The sequence below is a fragment of the Trachemys scripta genome, chromosome 9 (genome assembly GCF_013100865.1).
Source record: "Trachemys scripta elegans isolate TJP31775 chromosome 9, CAS_Tse_1.0, whole genome shotgun sequence".
NCBI classification, from domain to species: domain Eukaryota; kingdom Metazoa; phylum Chordata; order Testudines; family Emydidae; genus Trachemys; species Trachemys scripta.
Window position 1 is genome coordinate 81555375 of NC_048306.1, and position 26825 is coordinate 81582199.

At 41.8% G+C, this 26825-nt stretch overlaps 1 protein-coding gene across 2 annotated transcripts in view; it reads left to right on the forward strand.

Moving 5' to 3' along the window:
* Positions 1–21643, forward strand: part of RSRC1 (arginine and serine rich coiled-coil 1) — a 344188-nt gene extending 322545 nt beyond the window's left edge. For both annotated transcript variants that reach the window (XM_034781218.1, XM_034781219.1), the window contains exons 8-10: positions 12317–12423; positions 13699–13845; positions 17939–21643. In XM_034781218.1, coding sequence (XP_034637109.1) covers positions 12317–12423; positions 13699–13845; positions 17939–18031 — 347 coding nt within the window. In that variant the 3' untranslated portion in view covers positions 18032–21643. The remainder of the gene's footprint in view (positions 1–12316; positions 12424–13698; positions 13846–17938) is intronic.
* The last annotated feature ends 5182 nt before the right edge of the window (positions 21644–26825 follow it).

Sequence of the window (26825 nt, forward strand, 5' to 3'; positions counted from 1 at the left end):
CTTACTAGAAAGTATAGAATCACAAATACCAGACCAAGTCTGATTCTGTCCAGAGGTAGCTTGGTGCACATACATTACAGCCAATACATGATATATTGATGGACGTCATTGGGAATGACTTCCAATTCTCTGCCAGAAGCAGAGATAAGCAAGGCCGGGTTGATGATAGGAATTAAAGGGAGAAAAACAACATGCACCTGTGTTATTGGCCACTGGGGTGGTTGGACCTTTGGTCTGACCCAGTATGGCTGTTCTTATGTTTGTTACTTTCTTGTTTTTGTTGGTTTATCTCGTAATCTATTTTCACAATGAAGTCCAAAGCTCATATAATTTAAGAGATGGCAAAGATGCACTAGGTCAGCCAATCCTGCTGCCAGTGCAGGATTTTTCTTTATTGTACTAGTGTTTTTGTCTAGTCTAGTTTAAAATGTTATTTGCCCATTGTAAATGACTAAAATGACTTTAATTCATGCAGTTGTGCCTTTCTTCCCCGAGTAATCGAGATAAAACTTTAAATTTCTTGGCATACACTTTGCACCACAAAATTATTGTCTTCATACTACACCATCTTTTTTTGTCCTTTGAGGAAGCTTTGCATCGACTCAGTAAACATGTGTGGTATTTAAAAGGCTTGTAAATTTGGAAATCACTTTTGTATCTGCAATTTATGTTTTCTATGGATGTTACAAGTAATTAAGTTTTTACTGTAACTAAAAGCAGGTGGGGAATATTTTTCTCTATTTTGTCAGTTTGTTTATTTATTTCATTTGGCAGCACTCTGTTTATAAGCTTCACAGTTTTCCTTTGCTGAAAAAGACACTTATAAGCAAACAGGAGAGCAGAAAAAAATCTTAAAATGTTCTAAAAGTATTTCAGACCATGTTATTAATGTGTATGCTATTAGAAAATGGATTATTTTAATTAGTGAATTAAAACGATGTCCGTTTAAATATGTAACAGGTGGTCAAACATGGAGATATAAATAAATTCCACCAGAATACACAGAAACTGTGTTATTCTTCAGTCATAAAGATCTGAAGAACAGTCGCTAGATCTCTTTAGCACCATATTAATGATCAGTTTATTTTTACAGCTATTTTAGTGAAGGATCTGGTAAATATCACAACATTAGGATTATACTATATAGAGACAGACAGACAAATCACATGATTAAAGATAAGATAGATTTCAGTAACTTTTTTTTTAAATGAAAGGCAGATTTTTGGATGGTTCACAATAATTTTGAAGATTTGGGTTTTGTTACTTTTAAAATTGTAGGCAGAATTTAGGAGATGCTACTTTGTTTTTAAAAACAAACAATCAAAAAATCTATACAGGTATACTATGTGCTTGGATTGCAGGCAAATTGGGTTTTTCCTCTCATTCTCCAGCATTTGTAATTATTTTAAGTGCAGAATTTCAGTATGCTGTTTTAAATGCAACTTTAATGAAGGCATACTTTGGGGATTTCTTTTCTAAAAGGAACTATTTTTAATACAAAATTATTCAGTATGAAAATAAGACATTCATTATATTATGCATGTATCTGTGGCAATATATTAAGAATAAAATATCAGTTGAATCATCTTTACTATACAATGTTTACAGTAAAATCATAAGTGACTTTAGATAAATAAGGCAATGACCTTTTATTACCATAAAATTAGGTTAACTAAATACTAGCCTAATTGAACTAATTTTAAAGTAAAAGTCATGAAATAGAGATTCATTTTTAAACAATGTATTTTATATATCTATTAAAGATAAGGTTCTTTTGATGCTTTGCTTCTGCCTGTGTGAAGTCTTTATGCTTGTGGTCTGATTTATCTTGTAGGATAATGCCACCTGCTGTTTTTAATAGAACATTGCTACAGTATTTGTGTTGTGTTGATTTACAGATATAATCCATATGGTTTGAGCAGACACATTGAAACAGAAGCTCATCACATGAAAGGCTTCTCAATCATTTACAGTTTATATGTCTGTCTCCTTTGGTAATAAACTAAAAGGACAATATCTTGTAAAAATTAGTTTAATTGTAATTCTTCTAGAAAGAATAGCTTATTTATAAAAAGTCACATCAACAATCACTAATACAATATTTAGTGTTCTGTTTTCAGTATAACCAGAGTAAAAGGACTTGCTCTGCAATGAGTTAGTATTGATTTTTTTGTCCGTAGCCTCTTAGCTTTCTTACTCCATTATTTTTGATTTTACTATGAAATACATATCCTTTCTACTGACATCTGACAAACAACATATATATGGAAGTCATTTTCTCTACCAATATGTGTTTGTCAAAAATATCATACACTAATGGATGATTTTTCCCGGTCCATTTTCAGCAAGTTAATGTCACTGATGATATCCCAGAAACATTCAGTGATTTTGCTTCTCTTAGTAACTTGTCATTATTATACTTTTGTATCTGATTCATATAAAATATTATAAAAGGCTAGATAGTAATAGTGGATTTTGTGTATGAAAAGAATTGAGCAACTAAACCGTAAAAATCTATATCCATCTCCCTTCCTCCTGACGTCTATTTAATCTGTTGATCTAGGTTTTGATACTATGCCCCTCACAATGGTATCTGAGTTTATGTAGCCTCCCTCCCCATTTCTTTCTGTGCCAGCGGGGTCAGCTGCACCCGAAGGAGAATGACTTCCCTTCTATCAAGGAGGGCATTAGTGTTCGCTTGTTCACTCTCCCATAGTGGTGTTCTGCCTGGGGAATGCAGCTTTAGGGATAGCTGTTGCAAGGTGCTGGGCTCTCTGGTCCCAATCCAACAAAGTCTTTCAGCATCTGCTTAATTTTAAGCAGGTGATTTGTCCATTAAAGTCAGTAGGACTAATCACAAGCTTAAAGATGAATATGTACTTAAGTGCTTTGCTGGATCAGAGGACCTTGCAGGACTGAGACCTTAATGAACAATCACGGCCACTTTGCAGTCCTTCTTGGGGAGGGTGCCTGGTAGATGTACTGGATCAGTGCATCTCTCAGATGTTCTGGCCAAGCCCTCTTCCCAACCTTCACTACCCATTTGTGGAATTATACCCAACAGCAGCAATCTTCCTTATAGAGATAGCAGTTGTAGGTATTTTGCATCACTGTGATCTATCTCTGGGCAGACTTTCTTCTACTAGAAGCTTTCATCCTGGTTCTGCCAGCAGTGAATCAAGCCCTTTACATTTATTCTGACTTTTTGTTTGTCACCAGTGATTATTGCCGATGTTTATTTCAATTGAGCTCCAAATTAAAGTAAGAATACAGCATTCATATTTGTTAAAATTAAGATATAAGGCAATGGCTCTCAACCAAGGGTCCGGGACTCTGGTGGGCTGTGAGCAGTTTCAGGGAGTCCACCAAGCGGGGCCAGCATGAGACTCGCTGGGGCCCAGGGCAGAAAGCCGAAGCCCAATGGCATGAGGCAGAAGCAAAGGGCCCTGAGCTCCGCCACCCAGGGCTGAAGCTGAAGCCTGAGCAATGTAGCTTCGCAGGGACCCCTGTGAGGCAGGGCTATAGGCAATTGCTGTACTTGCTACCCCCAATGCTGGCGCTGGCTTTCATATGCAGAAGAACAGTTGTGAGACAGGTGAGCTGTGGAGTTTTTATATCATGTTGAAGGGGGCCTCAGAAAGAAAAAGGTTGAGAACCCTTGATAAAAGGGAATGAGTATGGTTTAGTCTTTCTAAGATGATAGTGCCTTATTCTATATTTTTTTTCAATTATCAAAAGAAAAAGTAAAAAATCTCATTCATATGTTCAATCAGATTATTAAAATGGCAGATAGCAGAGCAATACTTGAGACTGTTATAGAATTGCTTTTCAAGTACAATGTTTTATTCACTGATCCATATTCAACAATCAGTGTATAACTTTATGATATTTGGCATGAGCAAGTATATTGTTCACCTCTCCCTTCCCATGTCTTTTCATTAATCTTATCCCTTCCTAAGTAAACCCTCCCCCAAAAAAATTTAAAAAAGAAAAATCATGGAACTAATATGACATTTTCAGGCCATCTCATTGTTTACTCTGCGTGTACATTGCACCCCTTTTCCTCTACCTTTAGCTATTTATTGGAAGTTCTTCATGGCAGGAACTGTCTACTACTGTGTGTTTGTACAGTTCCTAGCACAATGCAGCCCCATTCTTGGCTGGTCCCTTGGCACTATTGTAATAAACACAATAATTGTTATCCGAAGTATATGAGATGGGAGGAGAGCCGTTACAATATTAACAGAAAATAAAAATAATCACATTGTTGGGGCCAAAGTTGTACTGTCACTGCAGTTGCACATGGAACCAGCTGGGGAGGATTAGGTGATATGTGAGATTAACTATGAGTGTAGCAGAAGCAGAAAATGAGACAGACAGCAGCACAAATGCTGTTTTCAGATGTTAATGTAACTGAAAAGCCGAGGCTACCCATTATTTTAGACAGGACATTTTTGTTGCACAAGCTGTCAAAGAAAACAAGGTTGTTGTGAAATTAGTATGATATGTCTCTACAAAGAATATATCAGGGTATTTGACAGCTACACAAATTTCTTTGCTCGATCATCATTAAAATACTGTTTGAAGTGAGTTTTCATTGAATGTTTGCACAGGTGGATGGAGTTTATAATTTATATTTTCTCTATACAAAATAAAATCCAGTCTTGTAAAGCATAGGTGGCATATATGGATTTAGAATTTCACATGCACAACAGGAAGTATTTGGCACATCATTGTCCTTATTTTGTTGTTTGTTTCAATCCTGTTGCTCTTCTATAATTTTTCTGATTTCAAACGTATCTTAATTTCTTCTTTGAGTAGTGTCCCTACTGGGTGCTCCACTATAGATCTGCTTGCGTCCCTGCGCTACTGATCGGAGAACTTTGGTAGAAGTGTCTGTTAGGTCCACACATGTGCTATCTCTCCTTGTGCTGCATTACAAGGCTAGTCAGCGCATTCGGGCTAACCATCCTCAGTTCCTTCTCAACGGCCCTGGTTAGAGACAGAGCTATTCGCAGTCTGTTAGTACCATTACTTTTAATTTGCATTTCTATAGTTAGTTAGCCTCCTAGTTCTTAGTTGTAATTCTAGTTGTAATTTTTCTCTTATCTTATTTTTTCCCTTTTTAAAAAAAAAAAAAGACTTTAGTTTCTGTTGCTTTTTTCCTCACTGGGACCCTTCCCCCAATAGGGTATGCCCAGCTCACCACGTTTCAAGAAGTGCCTCTCTTGCAAATAGGCAATCCCTGTCACAGACAAGTAATCCCAGTGCATTAGCTGCCTTGAGGAAGACCACAGTCTCCTCCCCTTGGTGCCAGGACCTTCACACCAAGTCTTCGACCAGCATGGGAGTTTTTCCCACTGCCCTGTCATGTTTCCCTGCTCTCTAGTGAAGACTCAGATAGTGAATCTGAGAAGGTAGCATCACAGTACTCCTCTCAGGCTCCTTATGGTGCCCAGTATCAACAGGATCCTCAAGCATACCCTCAGCTAGCGCCACCACCACCATCTTGGTACAGCCACCCTTGGGCACCACCGCCAACCTCTATGCCACCACCACCCCTGTGGGCATCGTGGGACCCCTGGGCTGCATATCAACACCATGCCTCTCAAGCTTCTCGCCCTACCCGAGAACCCTCAAGGCACGCCTCTTTGGCCACAGCTCCAGAACTTCAGAAATTTAGGAAGAGATTGTAGAGGAAAATGAGGGCGCAGTTGAGGAAGTGACCCTGAGGACCATATCCTCCTCCTTCCTAGATGAGCCTGCAAAGCCTCCTCTGCCATTCCTGGCTGATGACTTTTGCCTCTTCTAGGACCTGGCAAAGAGAGTGGCGGACACGACCACAAGTGGGAGCTAGATCCAGTAGTACTTCACAGTCTATTCAGGGGATGGGGCAGACTTGTTTGCCACTTACCTGAACAAGAAATGTACACGCTACTGCTCCAGAGCAGGGATAGGACAACACTCCCTGGGAGATGCTCTCCTCCCATGAGACAGGGACCTTCTTTATGCTTTTCCTCTGCTGTTAAGTGTCCTGCTGAAAATAAAGAGATGTCATTCTGATTGTCTCTACTTATCAGAGACAGACCTGGTACCCTTACCTGTCACAGCTCGTGATGTGCCCGCCGATCTCTCTCCCAGTCACTCCGTACCTCCTCTCCCAGGACAGAGGAGGTATCCTACATCCCAATTTGGTGGTTTTACGCCTCAAGGCATGGCTCCTTGTTGGTTCAAACACATAGAAAGCTCCTGTTCAAAGGAGGTGCAATAGGTATTATTACACAGTAAAATGTCCTCAACACATCTACCTGCAAAAGTGCTCTAGGTTTCAGATTTGGTGTACTTTCCAACAAATCTCCCCAACATCCACAACTCTTACACTTATCTTAGACTTATGCACTGGCCCTAAAAAGATCGGGGCTATCTTTAAGCGCTCTCGGAGTCCACCTAGTGGCAATAACAGCCAACCAACAGAGGGATACTTAGTGCTGTCACACCTGACTCAAAGTTCCTCAAGGGTATAGCAAACCTCTTCCCTCAACCTCGACTTCCTACTCCCACATGGGACTAAACCTGGTACTGAAATGACTGATTAGGTCTCCCTTCGAACCCATGGCCTTCCTGATAGCGATTTCCTCAGCTAGGAGAATAGGAGAAATAGCGGCTCTGATGGAATACTCCCCTCCTTCCTCCACGTGTTATTCTTTTGGGAAAAGGTTACACTTAGGTCATATCCAAAATTCATTCCTTAAGTAACCTCTCTGTTTCACATGAACCAATTGATTCCTCTTCCACCCTTCTAACCTAAGCTTCACCGAGACAACAGGCTGGCTATATTACACAATCTAGATGTCAGGAGAGCCCTAGCCTTCTACCTGGACAGGATGAAGGTTTTTAAGAAGTCTCCCAAACTTTTCCTCTCCGTTTACTCAGCAATATCAACCCAGGGAGGTCCAGAACACCATTAAGGACTTTCCCTCCTTCCCTTCAATGAGACTCATCTGTTTAATCAGAAGATGGATGAGTCCTTACATACTTCAGAAGACTTCTCCCTCTTCTCCCTGGGAATATATACAACTGCCCTGAAGAGAAAATTTCACTGACAACAATAGAATTCTAGACTGCTGGCTCAACAGCTTTTTCACCAGAGACCTTATGACCACCTGGTAAGAGGCAGAGCACTCCAAAGACCTGTTTCCCCACACTTTCTGCAGCAAGGTTCCTCATTCCAATCCCAGCCCTTGCCTAAATATTTTTCACTGGAACTTGAGAGCTGCAAACCACTGAGTCCAACACCTCCTGACTCCCACACACCCGTTGGGGGTTGTCTGGCACTCTTTTTCAACACCTGGAGTGCAATAACAACAGACAGATGAGTGCTCAGCATCATCCATTCTGGCTATACAATGGAGTTTGCATCTTTACCCTCTCCAAAAACTTCTTCCCCACCCCGTCTCGGGGGCCACTCTAACAAGAATGTTCTCAATCAAGAAGGGGAATGTCTCTTATAGCACTGACTGATAAAGCAGGTGGGTCTTCAGTTCCAAGGGAGGGGTTTTTACTCAACATATTTCCTAGTCCCCAAAAAGAAAGGCAGTTGGAGACCCATTCTCAACCACTTTATTTGCAAACTCAAGTTTTTCATGATCACGTTGGCATCTATAATTCCATCCCTGGAAAAAAACATATGGTTCACAGCTCTCGACATAAAAAGCAACAGAGGGTCCTGTGGCACCTTTGAGACTAACAGAAGTACTGGGAGCATAAGCTTTCGTGGGTAAGAACCTCACTTCTTCAGATGCAAGTAATGGAAATCTCCAGAGGCAGGTATAAATCAGTGTGGAGATAATGAGGTAGCTCTCGACATGAAGGACACCTACTTTCACATGGACGTTCACCCCACTCACTGATGCTTCCTCAAATTCATAGTTGGCTCCAACCACTTCCAGTACAGAGTATGCCCTTTCAGCATTGCGGCTGCCCCCAGGGTCTTTTCCAAGGTGTTTTCTGTAGTAGCAACTTATATAGGATGCCATGAGTTCACCATCTTCCCCTGCCTCAACGATTGACTCCTTGTCACCAGATCACGCCAAGAGACTCAGGCATCGACTTCAACAATACTACAGGTCCTCTCTGTGGGTCAACATAAATGCTGAAAAATCCATTCTCACCCCTACACAGACTTTGGCCTTCATTGGGACATCCTTAAATCTATCACGGAAAGGGTTACTTGCCAAGAGACAAGTTTCAGGCTATGAATGTTGTTATAGACTAGATCATAAACCACCCTAGAGAGTAGGGTTGCCAGGCATCTAGTTTTCGACCAGAATGCCCAGTCAAAAAGGAACCCTGGCGGCTCCAGTCAGCACTGCTGACTAAGCCACTAAAAGTCCGATCAGCATCGCAGCGGGGTGAAGGCAGGCTCCCTGGCTCTGCATGGCTCCCGGAAATGGCCAGCATGTCCGGCTCCTAGGAGCAGGGACGGCCAGGGGGCTCCACACGCTGCCCCCGCTCCGAACGTTGGCTCCACAATTCCCATTGGCCGGGAACCACACCCAGTCCCGCACCCCAAACCCCTGCCCAGCCTTGATCCCCCTCCTGCACCCAAACTCCCTCCCAGAGCCCGTACCCTCTTCTGCACTCTGAACCCCTTGGCCCCAGCCTGGAGCCCCTTCCTGAACCCCAAACCCCTCACCCCCAGCCTGCACCCCCAGTTGGAGCCTTCACCTTCCCTTCCCCCAAACCCCCAGCCCAGAACCCCCTCCCACACTCCGAATCCCTCATTTCTGGCCCCACCCCGGAGCCTGCACCCCCAGTTGGAGCCCTCATCCCCTCCCGGAGCCCTCTCCCACACTCCAAACCCCTCAGCCCCAGGCTAGAGCTCCCTCCTGCACCCCAAACCCCTCATCCCCAGCCTGCACCCCAGAGTCTGCACACCCAGCTGGAGCCCTCACCCCCCTGCACCTCAACCCCCTGTGCCCCAGCCTGGTGAAAATGAGCGAGTGAGCGAGGGTGGGGGAGAGTGAGAGTGGGGGGGATGGAGTGAGCGGGGCGGCCTCAGAGAAGGGGCAGGGCAAGGCTGTTTGGTTTTCTGCAATCAGAAAGTTTACAACCCTACCAGAGACCTCTATCTCCCCCCGCACCCCAGGCAGGGCCGGCACCAGGCAACCAAGCACATGCTTGGGGCGGCCAATTTTGGGGTGGCGGGGGGCAGCGCAGCGCGGCATTCCGCGGTGGGGGGTGCTCCGGCGGCGCTCAGCGGGGGTGCTCCGGCGGCGCGGCGCGCAGCGCTTGGCGGGGGGGCGGCGCAGGGCGCGGTGCTCAGGGAGGGGTTCTGGCGGTGTGGCGCTCGGCGGGGGGGCGGGCTCCGGCGGCGCAACGCTGGGGGGGGGGGGGGGGGCGGGGGGGGGGGGTTCCAGCGGCGCGGCGCTTTTTTTTCTGCTTGGGGCAGCAAAAAAGTTAGAGCCGGCCCTGCCCCAAGGCCATGTGGCCTCATGCACTTACGTCACACCTTTTCCAAGACTACACCTTTATTGCCTACAGGCATGGCTTCAAACTGTGTACTTGCCAAACTGACCATCCATGATCATCACAGTGACTCTTGACACCAAAGTGATATGGTCCCTGTCATGGTGGAAGAATCCCCATCGGATTTGTGTCAGTATTCCCTTTCTTGCCTCTGCACTAGACAGGACAATCACTACTGACACATCTCTATTGGTTGGGGAGCTTGCATGGATAACAGTACACCTGGACCTCTAGAGTCTAGGAAGCACATCAATGTTCTAGAGCTACAAGCACTTTAAAGAGCTTGCAAAACCTTCCTCCCATTTATTTACCATGCCTTCATAATGTCAGACAAAATTACAACTGTCTTTTACATCAACAAACAAGGAGGAGTTAGATTCACCCCCACCTCCCGGTGCGCAGAAGCGCTTGGTCTGTGGAACTGGTGCATCAGCAATCAGATTACCCTTCACCAGACAACCTCTCAGCTAGCGCTGAGTTTCTCAACATTTTTGATACCAGGGACCAACTTGCTGCCTTCCTAAACTGTGTCAGGGAGATTTTAGGGACTGGTGCCAGTCAACAGACCAGTCGTTGAGAAACACTGTGCTAGCGGACTCTCTCAGCAGACACTTTGCTGTCTGTCTGTCACAAGCAGGAGCTTCAAGACTCTCTGGCAAACAATATTTTCGCTCTGTGGGGGACCCCCCATTCACCTGCCAATCAAACAGGAAGTGCAATCTACACTGTTCCAGAGGAGCCCTGGGTCACCACTCACAGGGCGACACTATTCCTTCCATGGTCAGACCATCAGAACTATGCCTTCCCTTCACTGCCACTCCTGCCTCAAGTTTTGTGCAAGATGTGGCAGGACAGGGTATGAGTCATTCTCATTGCTCCCAACTGGCCTGGACAGTTTTGGTTCCCAAACCTCCTATGCATGTCATCTTGGGCACCAATCATTCCTACATTTCCTGGTCTCCTGACTCAAGGGAATGGCAAGATAAGGCATCCTAACCCATGTCCACTTGATCTCAGAGCCTGGTTTTTGGATGGGCATTGTTCTCAGAGCAATTGTGTTCAGAAGCTGTACAGAACATCCTTTCTAATAGTAGGAAAGATTCCGCTAGAAAATGTTACCTAGCCAAGTGGAAGCATTACACTATGTGGATGCATCCAAGACTTATTTCTCCAGAAGCCACAGTTATTGTTTTCATTCTGGACTGTATTCTTTCCTTGAAGACAGCAGGTTTGTCTGTCAGTTCCTTTTGGGTCCACTTGGCAGCAGTTAGTGCATACCATCTGCCTACACAGGACTACTCAATCTTTGCATACTCTCTGATGAGCAAATTCTGGAAAGCCCTAATCAGAACTTTTCTGCCTATAAAAAAAACGCATATTCCTCCATGGGAATTTAACCTTGTTCTCTCAGTACTTACTAAGCCTCCTTTTGAACCATTAGCTTCTTGTTCCATGTGTTCCCTGTCCATGAAGGTCACATTCCTGGTAGCCATCACCTCAGTTGGGAGGATTGGTGAGCCTGGGCATTGATGGTGGATCCTCCTTACGCTATTCCATAAGGACAAGGTTTCATTGCGTTTACACCCTAAATTCACCCCCAAAATAGTCCGAGTTTCACCTGAACCAATCTATCCACTTACCTATGTTCATCTCAAAACCTCACATATTCTCAGAAGAAAGGAGGTTCCAGTCCCTTGACATTCAGCAAGCCTTAGCCTTTTACCTGCAGAGAACAAAAACAATAAGGAAATCCCCTAGACTATTTGTTACAGTAGTGAAAAGGGTCAGGGGTCAGGCTATAGTCTCTCAAAGAATCTCATAATGGATCTCGGTCTGTATTTTGCTCTGCTATCAGCTGTCTAATCTTCCCTCTCCTCCTTGGTAAGAGCTTATTCCACAAGAGCACAAGCAATATCTATGGCATCGTTTCAAGAGGTGCTTCTACTTGACATCTGCAAGGCAGCTATGTGGAATTCAGTCCACGTTTGCTAGACACTTTCGCCTTGGTACAGGACTCCTCTGCTGATGCATCTGTTGAAACAACAGAGCTTTTGTTCGGCTCTGCCATTTATGACTTTGCATCCTCCTCCTATTTGAGTACTGCTGGTTAGTCATCCACACTGGACTTACATATAGGGACCAGCACTCGAAGAAGAGAAGTTAATTACCTTATAGTAACTGGAGATCTATATTCCACTACCCACCCTCCTTCCCTTCTGCTTCAGATCTTGTCTGATTCAAGGTGGAGAAGGAACTGGAGAGGTGGTTGGTCTGTCCTGCCCTTTATCTCCTCAGTTAGAGGCATGAGGTGAACCAAGGCGCATCTGCAGACCAACGGACACTCCTTTCAAAATTCTTTAGCTCTAGGCGCATGGAGTATATGCATACCCATAGTGGAATACAGATAGGGACCACACATCTCAAAGGAGCTCCAGTTATAAAAGGTAAGTAACTTTTTCTTTTAATGGACATTTGTTACAAAACCACACTATTCCAGAATCCCTGATTTTTTCAATACATCCAAACACTGCAGTTCTGACACTGTTAACATGTAAGTAGCAAATTTTTATGTCAGCATCATGAATAAAGCAATTACAGCGTAATCACTCTTCTTGTTCTTAATAAAGCAGGAATGTTTCTTTGTAACAGAATATTTTAGCTTTCATTGAAGGTTTTTTCCTAGTACATATTTCATAAATAGTAAAATATCTAGAGATAGTATTGCTTAGGCACAGCACTGATCATAAGCTTACACTGAAATATACTGACATTATCCTCTCTTTTGTAGACCAAGCCACCCTGGTAGAACAAGTGAAACGAGTAAAAGAAATTGAAGCTATTGAAAGTGACTCTTTTGTTCCACAGACATTCAGATCAAGTAAAGAAGTCAAAAAGGTAAGTTGTCAATAGCCTATCTTTGTGGATAACCCGCCTGGGGTGCCAGGTGGAAGCTGCAGCATTAATGCAATTTCCCTTGATACGTCACATTGGCAATCCTCATTCCCAGTATCAGAGTTCAAACATGTACATAGATATTTGATGTTGAAGTAAGGATGAGTGACAGGACTGGAAATGCATGAGAGTTTAGGATGAGGTGAAATATATTGTCGAAATGGCAAGATGGTCAAGGACTGGCTTAGGAGTTTGGTTTTTTAGAACATTTTTTTTAAAAGTCATTATGTCAGAACACAAAGGTGTAAAGAAAAAGGGAGGGGCGAGGGTTAGACAAATCATTGTGCAAAGGCAATAAGGTAGTTTATGTTCCTACTAATATAAAAGGTAAATATTTTTAAAGCTAGACTTCTAAAAATATATTTATGCACCAAAATAAAAGTGGACTGATTTTCAGAGGGCTCCACAACTCTGAAAGTCAGGCCACTTTTATTTCAGTGCCTAAATATGACTTAAGACATCCAGGTTTGAAAATTGTAACCTAACTCTGGCCACTGAAGCTATGTCTATACTACAAGCGCTACAGCGGCACAGCTGCAGCTAGGTCTCTATAGGACGTAGTGTAGATGCTTCCTACATCGAGGGGAAAACCCTGTATATGGTTAATCCACCTCTCTGAGACGCAGTAGCTAGATCGACAGAGGAATTTTTCTGTCGTCTTAACTGTGTCTACATTGGTGTTTATTTCAACCTAACTATGGTGCTCAGGGTGCAAAATTTTTCACAGCCCTAAGCGACATAGGTCGATCTAATTTTTAAGTGTGGACCAGGCTTCTGTCTTTGTTCAGAAACCACACACTCTTCCCTTTATAAGAGGAAGTGCATAAGCAAATGAGTGTTCCATTGAGATAATGGAGTGTTTTTAATCGTCACTGAGTGTTCCATTGAAAAGAGTACAATTATTGTCCTTTCAAGTATGTATTTACTTTAAAAGTTTCACACAATTTTTCAATAAATGTGCTCTATGGAAAAAAAACTGCAGCTCTGCTCTTTCACTTCCCTACTTGGCAGTGGTTCTCCCTCACTTCGCATTACCAGTTTGACATGTGCAGGCAGTTCCTGTTATCCGTTTTGAGAAGTATGAAGATGATGATTATTGTTTTGTGGATTAGTTATTTAATGGTTGTAATCCGAACATATTATAATGCTTGGGTGTTTATCAGGAACGGTATTCTACATCCTTGATAGCATCCAAATGTGTTGTTTTTTTCCTTTTAGTCAACAGAACCTGGTGAACTAAAATGTGAACCTGCAACTGTAGGAGTGGGAACTGTCGATCTGTCTAATACTGAAAAAGAAATAGCACCTGGCAACATTCCTACTGCCATAAAGTACCAAGATGATAACTCTTTAGCGCATCCAAATGTAAGAGTGTTGATATTTATTGCACCCTTGAAATAACAAGGTCTACTAGGTGGAGTCAAGGTCACATGACCTAATACTTTTGCAGTGTTGCTTGTCAAAGATTCTAGGTTCCAAAGACTATTTACTGATGAGCTCACCATTAGCTGGAAAAGGATCAGACAATCCACATAATCTAAAATAGTGAAGTATTAGGAGATGGGCCCAACACGGTTCTGAGTGAAAGTGAAATTTTAAAGTGAATGAGTGACAGTCTGCCTTTAAAAAAATAAATAAATATCTTTTAACTTTCATTTATCCAGGATGTATATATTACTGCTGTGTTACCTGTAACCCTGTAACAGAGATATCTAAGCAGAGAATGGCAGAAGTTGTAGTAGCTTTAGAGGAAAAATAGTAGAAAGGGTGTGATGAAAACTTATGGAAGTTTTAAGATTCCATAGAGAAAAGTATGACCCAATCCATTTGAAAAGTTACCTCTGTTGAGTAATAACTGGAGCAATCTCTTTGGCCTGCTTCTTCATGAATCATTTGATCATTTTTTTTAACCCATAAGATAATGATCCATTCTAAATTATGTGTCCAGTTAATATACAGTATAAAATGAGAGCAAAAAATACACAAATTACATTGTATATAACCAATGGATGAATCAAACACTGTCCCCTAAAAATTCCTACATTTTCAGAGTTGTGTAGTGATTTCCTAAAGCCATTAATTCAATTTAAGTCCCTATGCAAATCTATGAAAAGTCAGTGGAAATTGTTTAAAAGTTTCTGTGGTTTGATAATTGGTGAACCAGTGTGATTCAGAGTATGCTTACACTGCAATGTAACCCCAGCATTAGTGGGACTCAAGTCCACAGATCCTGGGTTTGTAAGCCCAGAGCTTGAGCATCTACATTAATTGTGACCCTAGGTTTACAATTTCTGGACCTGGGCCCCAAACTGGGCCCTCGCATCCGCACTACAGTACACAGACCTGAGTCAAACTACCATATTCTGGGCTTCCTTGTGCCCTCCCCAACTGTGGCTGCTCTAGCCCTTGGTTCGTAGTGCAGTGTTGGAAAACTTGACTGTCCACCCTGCATGTTACAGAAAGCTGTCACATCCCACCAACATCCCCTGCTGAGCCATCTTTTGAGTCTGCATGCTCCCAGCATCCAGAACTAGCAACATGGAGGAGTCACCATTTGAAGAGCTTCTTTTGCTTGGGCTTTCACTCTTGTTTCGGGAAACTGGAACAGCATCCATGAGATGCTAGTGGACATTCTGTGGATGTTTTCTGACTACTGAAGGCACCTGTTGGAAAAGGAGGATGATACAGAAATGGAAGACTCAAACAGGCTGAGGTTGCTCGGGACTCTTGGTATAGCTGCTGATCCCCCTATGTAGACCTGTCCTTCTGGAGCAGGGCCACAAGTGCATACTGACATGGGATGACCAGTAGTGGCTCCCAGACTTCTGCATGAAGAAAGCTACATTTTTGGAGCTTTGTAAGTGGCTTGTCTTGATCTCCAGCATCAGGACACATGCATGAGGGTAGCCATACTAGTCCGGAAGCAGGTTGCTATAACTCTCTGGGAATTGGCTACTCCAGACTGCTAAAGATCCATTGCTAACCAGTTTGATACTGGCAAGTCATCTGTGGATAAAGTGAGGGTGGAGGTTACTGAGGCAATCAGGCAAGTGATTTACCCAAAAGTGGTGGGTACAAACAATGTCCCTGAAGAAATTGCTGGTTTTGACAGAATGGGGTTTTCAAACTGCATCGTGGCCATTGATTGGACTCGCGTGTCCATAGTTTACCCTCCTCAAGGAACACATGAGTACATAACCACTAAGTGTACTAATCCATTGTTATGCAGGTCATTGTGGACCACAGAGGCCGATTTATGGATGCCAATGTAGGCTGCACTGGAAAATTTCATGATGCCAGAGTTTTCTGCCTATCGGGAGTCTACCTTCACAGACAGGCTGGGACACGATTCCCACCAATAGAGGGCTTGTGGCAAGAACTGTGGATTTACAGTATGGCTTGATGTAGAGACATGCGCTTCCTGGTCTCCATTTTGAATTCCATGCAGTGATATGGGGAAGAGGGAGTGGTGCCAAGGTGGACACACACCCCTGCCTATGGCTTGTAATAAATTTTGCATGGGGTCATAAACCAGAAATCCCTCCTATCCTTATATTAATAACAACAGACATGGAGCCAGAAACTTACCAGGCTGAGGGGCTACTTCTGCTTCTTGTGTTTCTGCTGTTGGTTCCACAATGAGCTGCTCCTCTGGGGGGAAGTCATCAAACAGCTCTTCCAAAGAGAGACCTAGGATTTGTTGCAGCTGCTCCAACAGCAAAGCCTCCTCAGGGACCAGCGTGAGCACCAGAGTCATTCTGGCAGCTTGGTCCAGCACTTGCTGGCTCCTCTCCAGTGGGATACTGGATTCTGGGGTTTGAAGGTTGCCATCCAGGCTGACTGGACTGTCGTGAAGCGCTATTGGCTCAGTGCTTGGTGCAGTACCCAGCACCCAGTCAAACTCCTTATAAAAGAGGCAGGATGACAGTGAGTTCCCAGAGGTGTGGTTCTTATCCCTGTCTGTTCAGTAGTCATTCTCGAGCCACTTAATCTGTTCCATGCACTGATCCCCAGTTTGGTGAATCCCCAGCACTGCCAGCTTCTTCACTATTTTCTGGTACATGTAATCATTCCTGGAACTCTTGCTAAGTCGAATATTTTGCTCACCTCACACTAAAGATTAACCAAAATCTGACTCTGTTCTCATGACCAGGAAGCAATGCTTGACAAAAGTCTTCTTCATGTCAATAGCCATTACAAATGCAGGAGAAGGTTCACTCTGCTTGCAACTCAGCAGATAAAGTGAAGCTTAAACACTGAGCAGCTGTACTTGAATCGGGGGCTGTTTCTATTTCCTGGGAGTCAACTGGATAGTCTTGGGATAGGAAGGACAAAGGACACTTCCCATGGGATTGTGGGATAGTGTTGGCAGACTGTCAGTACCTGAGTCTGGGAGGGCCCAGACCCAAGTTGCATCCATGCTAAATGACGGAGAAGTTTGGACTTGAGTCCTGTGGGACTCGAGCTTGAACCCAGCCCCCTTGCAGGTCTGGGCTAGAGGGCCTGATGGCCTGAGTCAGACAGAATTGTGTGTAGACAGAAATGAGGTTTGGGCTTGAGCCTGAGCCCAGGCTTACATTGCAGTATTGTATAGACATACCCTCTGAATACCACACTCATCAAACTCTAGGGGCTTATCTACATTAGCGAGTTAAACTGGTTTAAACTAAGGTGTGAATTTAAAACAGCATAGCTAAACTGGCTCAAATTCCTGTGTGGAAACTTTTAAATGGAAATAGGAGTGTCCACATAAGAGTTTGAACCAGTTTAACTAAATTAGTTTAAAAACTAATTAAACCAGTACAACTTCCCCATGTTTACCAGGCCTGACTTCTGGCTGTGGGAATTCTATCTGACCTATATGCACATTATAAAATCCCACCTCAATCCAATATCAAAGTGAAAGTTTGCTCTCATATTTTATGCACTCCTAATTAAGTGGAATCTCATGTTTGTGCTTTTTAGCTCTACTAACAGATATTTCCAAGCTTCTGCCATCATTTCAGCACACAGCTGAGGTTTCCTACTTCCATCCACGCCACAGGATGATTGTATTTAATTCAAAGAACTATATTAATGCAGTGTTTGTATTTGAAATTTCAGTCACACACAAGTAAAGGAAACAAAAGTAAAGCTTCTACAGCAACTAATTCAGATACACACGGTGCATTTATAGTATTTTGCTGTATTATACTGCATATGTTTAATAAAGATGTACTAGCTGTACGATATGGCAGAACTGCAATTGCTGTGGAAGCCATAACTTTAAATTTCCTGATGTTCATATGATTAAAATCTCAACCTTTTAACACAGATTTTGTATTTCATTTCCATGTTTGGTTGCACTTTTTTGTTTTTGACAGCAGTGAAATATGCAATATCTGTATCAATACGATATTATCAAAATCCAATCAACAACAGAAGGTTAAAATTAGTTTTCTTCCCTCCCCCTCTACAGCTATTCATTGAGAAGGCAGAAGCAGAGGAAAAGTGGTTCCAGAGATTGGTTGCTCTTCGGCAAGAAAGGCTGATGGGCAGTCCTGTGGCTTGAGTGAATTACAGTGAACATCATACAGAATTTCTTCATGAATGCTAAGAAAATTCTCCTGTAAAATTTTTTGACTGTTAACATCTCTTAAAAAGTAAATGTGAGTTGTAAGGAGAACACAAGTTTCATCTGAATGGAGATACATGCTTTACTCTCACTCATTATCCCCTTTTATTCATTGTGAGTTACATGTATTCAATATTCAGAATAATTTGGATATAGGTAGCACTTTAGTGATGAATGAAGAGATGAGACTGTCAAAGAACGGGGAAAGGCTTAGGGCCAAATTTACTAATGCTGCAGCAGGACGATATAAATTACATCTCCTGGGGTCATCAAGGCCTCCTGTTCCCCAAGAGGGATTCAGCTCAAAGTAGGGCCTGTGGTAGTGCTACTACTGTCTTCCCGGGGAGAAACAGCTTTTAATCTGGGCTTCTGCATGCATCATGCCAGCAGAGGCTGCTGAAGAGATGTGCTGAACTGTACATCCACTGCTGCCCTGGCCCTTACTCTGTTCCTCACCAGTACAACGCATGTCTTGGGCGGACAAACTAGAATGAAAATATATGAGGCTGTATTTTTTAATAGACAGAAACACTGGGTTTAACTCTACTTTTGCATCTTCCCACTGCCATCATGCTCGTAAAGATTCAATAAGCATGTATGATAAATAGCACTGCTATCCCTTTTAAACCCAAACGTGCAGATTTTCAGCTGGTTTCAAGAAATGCATTTCATAAACAGTTTTAAAATGTTTGGCATTTTAGAGAGGTCAGCTCTGTGTGTGACCTATTAATGGGAAATGCTTCATATATTGTTGTGTGCACCTGTACAGAAGTATATTGAACAAGACTAAAATTGTCTCTGCAGTTCTCAAAACTAGATGGAAAGAGTGTTTCAGAATATAAGGTTTTCAGGTATCCAAATGGCCCTTTAAAACACATTGCTAATTGAAAGATTAGTCACATCTGGGGTAGCATTCAATTTATGAACAAATTAAATCAAAAATCATAATATTTTTGGTAGAATGAGGGAAAGCAGTACTAAAGTTTTGGTACCATTTTTTGTTCCCTCTAGTGAACACCGATTAGTGTATTTCAAAACCAAATCTGAATTTCCATTCATTGTCCAAAAACATACCAGTCAGCTACATAATTAAATGCAACAAAAGAAAAAAAAGGCTCTTCCGAGGTACCTAACACATCTGTAGTGAAAAACTTGTGTTAAAGAAGGAGAAATGTAAACCTAACATCTATGGACAAATCACCTGGAAATAACTGGCATCAAGCCATGGGCAAACGCAGTCACTTTTTCAATATTACCTTTCCATAACCCAGACCTGTTCAAAAAGACATTATAGAGATCTACTTTTGGGTAGATTATACCTTTTTTCAGGGGAAAAGGGGGGATTAAAATATGTTGGGATGCAGTTTTCATTTTTAACAACAATGAAAGTCTCACTGGGACATGTTTAAAATAATTGTTTACTTTTAAATGTATCAAGTCTCCTGCAACTAAATGAAGAGAAGCTGCATTAATTGTCAGAGAAGCAGTGGTCAAAATGAGTATTTTCAAAAGTTCTCTATTTGGCATTGTCCTCTTTCTAATTTACTTGTATGTCTTTTATAAACAATAATAATGTTCAATTTCCAAGCCATGTTCAGCTCAAAATTCCTGCATTATCCAACATTGCACAGTTCCATAATGTTGTTAATGTTTTTATTTTGAATTAGATGTATTTGTTTTATAATTGCATTTTTACAACTTCAGGGTATTTTGAAAAGTTATAAAATCATTCAGTAATGGAAAAACTGGGATGTACCTGTGTAGGCAGGGCTCATTTGTTACTGATGATCAATCAGTAGTGAAATATCAACTGCAAAGTCCATGTTGAAGCATAATAGAGAGCTGGATCTGGCATTGGAGGATGGGAATAGCTAAAACCTGCAATAGAAGGAAAAGAAGTTGTTTAAAATCTTGTGCTGAAGTTCCCCAAACACCATTTGGGATGATGAGCACATCATTCTACAGTTAGATTTTTATAGCACCATTTGCAGATTACTGATACAGGTAACCAACAAAATAATTGTACAGAATTCTATAGTTTTAAATGTACCCTGCTGAATAGCCCCAATAGCTAGGTGGAGAGGGCTTTAAATTAATTTAAATGGCATCTTCTTGTCCTTTAAGACTTATGATGCAGTTAAATGTTAACAGTGCACTGGGTATCCTGCTGTACCTGACTACTGGGAACATTCAAAACATTCAAAAAGTTAATGGAACTTTGTAAAATTCTTGTGCCAGTCATCTTTAATGCTGTCAGAGGATGAGCCTGGCATATGGTTGCTACATGGACATTTGGGAGTCCTCACCATTTTGGGATCTTGTCTACACAAGGAAACTTCATAGCCATAATTTACCAGTGATATAGCTCCACTTGTAGCAACAGTGGAAGCTTAGTGTAGACTGGACTTGGGCATTTTTAGAACCTTAGACAATACAGTAAAAATACCCAACTCTTGTTTACACTACAATTTCCACCGTTACTACAATCAGTAGTGAATTACCAAGTTTGCTAGTAAGGCACGATCTTGGATGGTGGTGAACTCACTCTGCGTGCTGAGTCTGCTTCTAAATAGGCAAGTAAAGTTTGCTTAAGGACAGAGTCTGAATCCTTGGGGTCTTAATAGTTGAATATTGTGGACATGACTTAAGACTAGACTGCATGATTGAGGTTGTGTAAACTTCCCATATCCTATTTGTCTTGCATTTACTGAATAATGTTCTATGAATGATTAAATAAATTATTCATTTTCCTGTCAATGTAAGGCAGACACTTCAGCCAGCAGAAATAATACATGTGGGCAGACAATAACATTAGAAATAAATATTGGTCTATTACTAACTGTGAAAGAATAAGGAGAACTTTGAAAATCTTACTGATTAAAACCATTTTACAAGACTGGTCCCAATATAAATATATCCAAAATATAGCTATAATCAACAAAAGTTTGGTTTGTGAGCCATTGTCAGCTGAGGGAAAAACTAAATATGCTTCCAAATCAGACAGGCTGGCTATGAATTCAGATGCACCAGGCACAATGTGGACATGAAAATCAAATCAATGAACACAAATTAAGGTCTTTAATAGGCCAAAAAATAAGTTCTTGCTAACTAGCTCTCCCCGTGTGCTTCTTTCTTTTCCTGCTACCAGTCAGGGATCAGGTCATATCTATACCTGCCCCCATGGCCTCACTTCCTTGAAATCCTAAAAGGCACCTTTCATCCTGAACCTTACAAATCACCATTGAGAGCTTCAGTTTCCTTTGCTGATCTACTTTCCTCTCTGTTTTAGTTCCTTAATGCTGCTTGTGGGGGTGGAATGGGTTCAGGACTGAGAAAGGAAAAGAGAATTGTTTTTTAAATAACCCTAACTAAATTAAACCATAAGAATTCTTGGTGAATTGTTATGTCTCCTGACTCTAATCTTACATGCACTTCTGATGACTCTTTATCACCCATGATTTGTGACAATAGTTCATGTATGCTGGTCTGTACTTATTTTTTTCTCTTGTTCTGCCTTTTGGTTACAATAAACAATGTGATGTGATTACACATATATAGTTTGGTGTTTTGCCTATTTTAGAGAATGCACTGAAATAAACAGTGAATGAATTTAGGATTTGTGAAAGATACCAGAGTGATGGCTCTGGAGACAGAAGTCTTATATTTACTTACAAAGTGGCCATAGTATGGGGGGCAGCAGTCCAACATTCCTCACATTGTCAAACCCTAGTGTTCCTTAAACCTTACCTGGAGGAATTGTGTATATAGGGTGAAAGGATAGTTCAGTAACTTTATCCATTCAGACTTTGAGCTCTCTTCTGAGACTGCCAATAAAGTTATGATGCAGACATCTATCCCTAAGAACTACATTAACTAACTTATTTCACTTAGGCTACTGAACCGCCATCATAAAACAGATTATTTCCATTATAATCCAGCAGGGCTGAATTTGATTAGATAATTTTTAGGGAAAATATTCACTATCCTATTGCCAATCTCCTGACTTACCTGGTGCCTCTATAGTTCATTTTTAAATAGGTAAAATGCATGAAAATTTACTAATAGCTATTGTATTAGTTTTAGGGTATGTCTATACTACCCGCCAGATCGGCGGGCAGCGATCAATCCAGCAGGGGGGTCAATTTATCGCATCTAGTCTAGTCGCGATAAATCGACCCCCCCGCCCCCGAGTGCTCTCCCAGGGACTCCTGTACTCCGCCGCTGCGAGAGGCACAGGCGGAGTCGATGGGGGAGTGGCAGCAGTTGACTCACCGCAGTGAAGACACCGCAGTGAGTAGGTCTAGGTACATCGACTTCAGCTACGTTATTCATGGAGCTGAAGTTGCGTAACTTAGATCGATCTTCCCCAGTGTAGACCAGGCCTTAGATAGAATTGTTAACATAACAATAGTTTACTTCAGGAGGATTTATGGTGGTGCAATATTGACATCTTTAAAACTGTTGATGGGAAGCAGTTCAAATTCAATGGCCTGGCCCTAATTTTTAAGGCCCTGAATGGACTAGGACTGGGCTATTTTGAAGACAGTTTCTCCAACAGGAGAACTATTGGAGAATAGTCTATAATCACAGGGGAGGATGAAGTTGTAAAATTGCAGCAGGCAAAGTGAATTCAGTGAGGGGTCCTATCTTTTGAAAATCTGTCACAATAGAGCAGACTAAGCCAAAGCCTTGCTATATTCAGAACACAATGTTAGCACAACCTCTTCAAGCTGTAGCAGTAAAAATACCATTAAATGTTTATATTATTGCAGGCCCCCAAAAGCCCCAATCTGGATTATTGGGGTTCCCACTGTGCAGAGATAAAAGAGAGAGAATCTCTCCCCAAGATGACAATAGGGCTGCAGAGTATAATCTCACAGGAAGAGAGAAGAGGGAAACTTTACAACAAATAAAACCATGCTAGAGAGCAGACTCCTACTTGGTAAAGTATCTGTAGTCCTTACATGCCTACATACCAAGGTGAATTGTGCACTTTATAAATACATAGCTAGACACAGACACTTAACTGCAGAAGAGACTGAAATGTTTTGTTACTGGAATAGTAACTTTCATGTGAATAGTTAATTCCATCTAAGCAATGATGTTTTACAGGCCTATACTGTATCTATCTTATCAACTTTTAATAGCATGTTCAAAAAGTGTGTATATGTATTCTTTTCCTTGAATATCTAGCAAATGTGACATCCATTTGAGCTGTTGTTCAGCAGGGTTTCTTCTAGCTGCCTATACAGTTGTAAAGGTCAACAAGTCTGATTGTGGTTATCACTGCTGCCCTTAGTGCCCTTCCAGGTAGAGTGCAGTTCATTAGACCGCAAGTCTCTCTAGCCTTCCCCCTGTCACCAATCTATGCCTAGCCCAACCCATTCTCCGAAGCCCAGTCAACATAACTCTTTGAAAGCAACTAAATTGTGTTACATTTTTTTTTAAATTGCATTTCCCTATATAGATATAATTTCCCCCTTAGTTTAGAAAAGCAGGGACAAGGAGGGCTAGATGGTTCAGAGGACTGGTAATGGGATGAAGGCTCCTTCAGCTCTGCGTCACCAATCTGAACACATACCAGAGGCGGTAGTAACCAAAAGTTACCATCTGGTAGCTAGCAACAGAGGGTCCTGTGGCACCTTTGAGACTAACAGAAGTATTGGGAGCATAAGCTTTCGTGGGTAAGAACCTCACTTCTTCAGATGCAAGATCTGGTAGCTGTTGTTGCCTATGTGAAATGAGGTTAATGGTCTCAGTCCCATCCACAATAAATGAGTATCCATGTCTCCCTGACCCAACAATACAGTTAGCATTAACTGGGAACGTAGTTGTAGTCTCAACAAAGAAGGCAGTAGTGTGTATGCATGAAGACTGAACATGCCTTCTCAACCCTAAAGTTGATCCCTGCTGGTCAGATTTGAGGCAAGTTGTCAGGGCAGCATGGGCAAGTTTGCAGGTCATGTATCTAATGGCTTTCTAGAGGACCCATCTTATAGAATCTAAGAGCTACCCAGGTAAATTTATATCTGAAAGGTGAGGTTCCTAGTGGACTTCAAGAAATTCTCTGCTCTTCTCCCCTCCCAGTCCAAAGAGGCGTCTCTAGAGCTCTGATTCTATTGCTCATCAGAGCAGCACGAAGGAGGCACAGCCAAGGGCCAGTTTCTAGCACATTATTGGGGATGTGCTAGAAACTGTACACAGTAGGTGTTCACCACCTTCCTCTGTACACAGTAGGTGTTCACCACCTCTGGAGGCAACTTGTATATTCTCTAGTTATGCACTATATAAGCCAGGCATGTAGTGAACTTTATTAATTTATATTGATCAAGACAGGAATAAATGTATCTTATGTTTGCAGGTATGTTGTTGTGTTTGAAACCAGCTGAATAATAATTATTGGATAATTTTTTCAGTGAATTTTGCTATATTTTTTCAAAAATTTTACTTGCATTTTTTCCATTCTAGTTACAGAGCTGGGTGACTATATCTAAATTAATTCTATTTTTGAATAAAATATAACTTTTGTCATTATTTCCTCAGCTCATGTTGCTTTTGGCATTTGACTTTCATGTTAGTTTATTATAAATTGTTCATAAATGTGTCTTCACAAAACAGTGTGCATTTGTACAAATTGAAATTAGGATCAGCTTTCTACCAGCACTGTCAAGAAACCCCACTATTTCTTCTTAAAGCACATTTAAAACTCATCACATCTCTAAAGCTGGCACTGTAAAAACACTTAGGTGTAAAAAAGGAGAAAGCAAGGATACCTCATTTTCACCAGTACACTTTAAATCTAAATAGTAACAGCTGAGTCCTACTGCATGGGAATTGGGCACTGTGCTCTCTCAGTCCTCTCAAATTACCTTCAACCTTGACTCTGACATTGCTCTGTAGCAAGTGGAAATATGACAGAGTGGAACTGATCTGCAAATGCATCTAATCTTTTGTAACTAGCAGGTTTGCAGTGAATGTTCAGAAAAGCAACGTGTTTTATAATATATGTTAATTCTCAGTGTTTGAGCAATGGGCCTGTACTTCTCCAGACTCTTAGAAGTTGAAGGTCGCAACAAATGCCATTAGAAAAGTAATCTTCCTTAGGTGTGAAAAAATCCTTAGATTTTATCCTTGTATGGATGGGAGCAACCCCCTGCTGGACTATTAAAATGTGAAAATCCTGCTCTCTGTCAGTGAAAATAATTATTTTCTATGGATTTGTACTGTCACAGAATTTAATTATATGACTTTGGTGTTATGGTAATCTGGTCATGCACACGCTTCTTGAACGGCTAGTTTCACTATAGTGATCTGACAGGGGTTAGGCAAGCACCACCACCACTTTGAAGATTTTGGGAATGACAGCCGCCTTTCTTTCAGGCTAACCGAGGTAAAAATAAAAAGTTAAATGGTGTAAACTAGGCACAGATATTTTCCTACCATACTGAGCATCTTTCTGATTTTCACCCCTGGAAGTCAGGTCCTTGTTCAGGAGCACATACACACAACAACTATGAGAAGCCTCTGACTGTGGTCATATTGTGGATTTCACACAAACTTGACCAGACTTGGTGCAAACCACTTAGCTGTCAAGCCTCAAAAATAGTTTGTTTGTTTTGAACTGCCATGAAATTTGTATACACACATAGCTGACATGTCAATCAACTCTAGTTAGCCATTCAATCTGTATCCACTGGGGTGTGTATTGATGTGCTTTTTGTACTTTTGTTTTCTTGATATTACAGCTGAGGCAAAATCCTGCCCTGTGCTGCGTTGGTACAAAAGAGGGGACAGTCAAATTCTCAGCTGAGCTTCAGTGGAGTCTCACCCATTTAAACCAACAGAGAATTTGGCCCAGGGAGTCTATTTGCCCCTGTCATCCCAATGCAAGCAGCACCGTAAGATCTCTATATAGTGGTAGAAATAGCCTGCTAACATGCAGGCTTGTGTACAAAGTTCCCTTGGAGGTCTGCTATTTTGTTGCAGGGGTTATGAGGATGTATAGCCTTCTACGTGAGTTACTGCACATGCTGCTGCTAGTAAGAAGCATTAGTGAGAGGAGCATCAAAGTGATCCCCACAGGGCATTGCCCCCATCTTCAAAGAACAGTCCTTCGAGGTGTCAGGATGCCAGTAGAAGACAATGCATTGGCAGCATTTCTTCTCTGTCTCACAGTGCCAGCCAAGACAGGATTTAATTCAGTATTTAAGAAGTAAAATGTATCAACTCAGAGAGGACTTTCAAACGCAGCAACTTCTATACACTCGTTTTTAGAACACCAAAGGGAATAGTAAATGATCCAGCCGCAATTCAGTGAAATGAGTCATGAACTGAGTTCACCTCTCCTTCCTAGTATCTTGATGTGTGGTGCCAAAGTTGTTTATGAATCAATAGCTATCTTAGACAAGTACAGTGGAGCCCATTTAAACAAATACTTCTTTTGGACCAAAGCCTGGTTCCATTGAATTAAGTGGCACAAATCCTTCCACTGCAACCAGGATTTGGCTTTTAAGAAATAAGAAATATTTTTTTAAAAGCTTACCAGTTTATTTTTCTCTCCACCAACCACAAACATATGCTGTACCGCAGTGCTATAAAAACAAGAACAAAGGACAGAGCCAATGAAATTAAAAGGTAGAAAATTCAAAACTGATAAAAGGAAATACTTTTTCACACCAGGAGTAATTAAACTGTGGAATTCATTGCCACTAGAAGTTATTGAAGTCAAGAA